Below are 2,470 nucleotides of genomic sequence, written 5' to 3'. Positions count from 1 at the left end.
TTTTTGCATATGAATTTTTTGACATATTAAGAAGAAAAATTTAATATAACATACATATACGTGTAAGACTCGGTATATTCATCAAAACGACTTATACTCTTTTGTAAAATAGATATCGGTTAGGAATGATAAGTAAATCATTTGTACAAAGAATAATTCTAGAATATTTTTTACGTACTACATTAATAGTGTCTTCATTAGTTACAAATTGGAAATTCAATAACTCAGATCTCTAATGTGTCGATAGCCGCGTCGGTTTTCAATCGTGCGTGACTTGTGACAATCGTTATCGTTGATAAGCTCGAATGATCGATAATTCGATGTATGCATGGTACGGCACGGAAGCGTCGTTGAAACGGATGTCTGAATATTCGCTTTGCTTCCTGATGCGCCGAGAGCGCATCAATTTTCGTCACGTCGGCAGGCGGCCGCAGGAGATACGGCCTGCCGACTTTTACGACACGATGCCACGCTCTAATGGAGATATGGTTTTGTTTCCGTGTTACAGAAGTGGAAAGGAGTGTAGGCACCGCAGCACCGGGGGCGGCGGGTGCAGCTGCAGGGGGCTCTCGGGGGCTGTCACCCTCTCCTGCCCCCTCGTCACCGTCGACCCCCGTAGCGACTAGCAGCCCGTCTGCCTCCGTTTCCTCAGCTTCGTCTTCACCTTCACCCTCTACTTCGGCTTCCGCCCTCGTCGCGGGACTCGATAAATCAGTGCTTCAGGTAAGCTCGCTTACTTATACGCGTGCGTGAATTATAATAATAGCAAAAAAATACACTCAATCAGAAAAAGAAAAAATATATATATTTGACATTTATCCGAGCTTTGTATATTTTGCTATTTTATTTGTTACTTGGATTCTATTATTTAAAATTTTTTATACATTCTTTAATATTAGAAATTTAAAATTATAATTATTGTGTAATACGAACTAATGTTGGTCTATGCTTGTATAATATTAATCTGAAAACATTTTTTATAATTAACAATTATAGCAATTTATATACCTTCTTAATTTTGCAAGATTAGTTTTTGTTTGCTGTAGATTAATATTTTTTACGTTATTATATATGTATACACATTAATTGCTGCTTACTCATATATTATAGCGCTTTTTAATCTGACGTTCCAAGGTAATGCCACGTTGCTTTGGAGATAATAGAATTTCAAATTAAAAAACAATATTATATGAGTAATATTGTTAATAATGTATACATTTATATAATAATGTAACAAATTATAGCGGCTTGCAAGTAAAGCTTTATTTCTTCCAAATAAAATTTTATTTCTTACGTTTGTTTTTATTCACATAATGGAACGTGTTTTTACATGGCATCGAAAAAATTAACAATTTGATACCGTTATGCTCAAGTAACAGATAATATAATTACCACTCGGTTATCTTCGGAATCCGATTGGAAGATATCGATTTGATTACTCTGGTGTTGCTGAGGGGAAGTATTTCCAATAAAGGGTTCTCGAATGTTTTATGATTTATTCTTACTCGGGACTTATTTTAATTCTTTTTTCTTGCAATTTAAGTGCTTTGCTCTGGATGTATCTGTTTTGTAAGATATTATTCTTTAGACAAAACGTGAGTGAAGTTCATAATGTTAATTTCCGTCGTTTTCTCGCGTCGCCGAAAATGGCGGAGTTACGATAACGGCAAGAGCTTGCCTGTCCTCGGGCATCTTGGCTAATTAAAGCGCATAAATTACGCGAACTCGGAGAGAGAGACTGACGAGAATAGTAGCAACGTAACGCGCGTTGCAAGATTCCTACAATATGGTAGTATGTCTCCAATGTCGACGAAAAATATGTTAAATAATCTTCTATGTGGATGGTCGTATATTTTTCGAGAGATTCGTCTAACTGGCAGACATAAAAAGAAAAAGAAATCGATCTATTTTTTTGTACGTTTATCGACATTTTGGTTTTCGTTTACATAATATCGAGGAAACTGTTTTTAAAACGCAAAATTACAGTTGTTTTTAAACGTAAAAATATAGGATTATGTATAATGTATTATCAAATTGATGTGTGTATATATATATATATATATATCTGTATTATATTTGTATGTTTATAATTATATTCTGTTCCTTTGAACTTTAAATGAGTACGATATTAGATCTTTTTCTCTTTGCATATACTTTTTTTTTAGTCTGTCTGTATATTTAAACTCAGGAAAACAGATATACGCACATGCTTTGTAGGAAGAGCTAAAAGTAACATACCTGTTCTCTCTGATGGAAAAGCGTTTTCTTTGAGAACGTAAATTAAAACGCTATTGTAGATTATGTTAAGCTCACGAGCATATTGTGATATATTCTGTGTGTAGTATGTAGCGTGTCCCTTATGGGCGAGGAGTCTTAACTTGGTTATCAAGGTGTCGGCTAAATTGGATCCGCTTTCTACAATTAGTATTCAGAGCGACATATCTGGTCGATATCCCTCACGATATATTGT

General features: G+C 34.9%; 1 protein-coding gene across 9 annotated transcripts in view; it reads left to right on the top strand.

The window, feature by feature from the left end:
• LOC108753686 (dystrophin, isoforms A/C/F/G/H) overlaps window positions 1–2,470 on the top strand; it is a 456,309-nt gene that overhangs the window by 103,844 nt on the left and 349,995 nt on the right. For all 9 annotated transcript variants that reach the window (XM_018495515.1, XM_018495513.1, XM_018495514.1 and 6 more), the window contains one exon: window positions 509–723. In XM_018495515.1, coding sequence (XP_018351017.1) covers window positions 509–723 — 215 coding nt within the window. The remainder of the gene's footprint in view (window positions 1–508; window positions 724–2,470) is intronic.

Source organism: Trachymyrmex septentrionalis, unplaced genomic scaffold (genome assembly GCF_001594115.1).
Source record: "Trachymyrmex septentrionalis isolate Tsep2-gDNA-1 unplaced genomic scaffold, Tsep1.0 scaffold70, whole genome shotgun sequence".
Classification (NCBI taxonomy): Eukaryota; Metazoa; Arthropoda; class Insecta; order Hymenoptera; family Formicidae; genus Trachymyrmex; species Trachymyrmex septentrionalis.
Note: the sequence above shows the minus strand (reverse complement) of the source record. Positions and strands in the feature narration are given on the sequence as shown.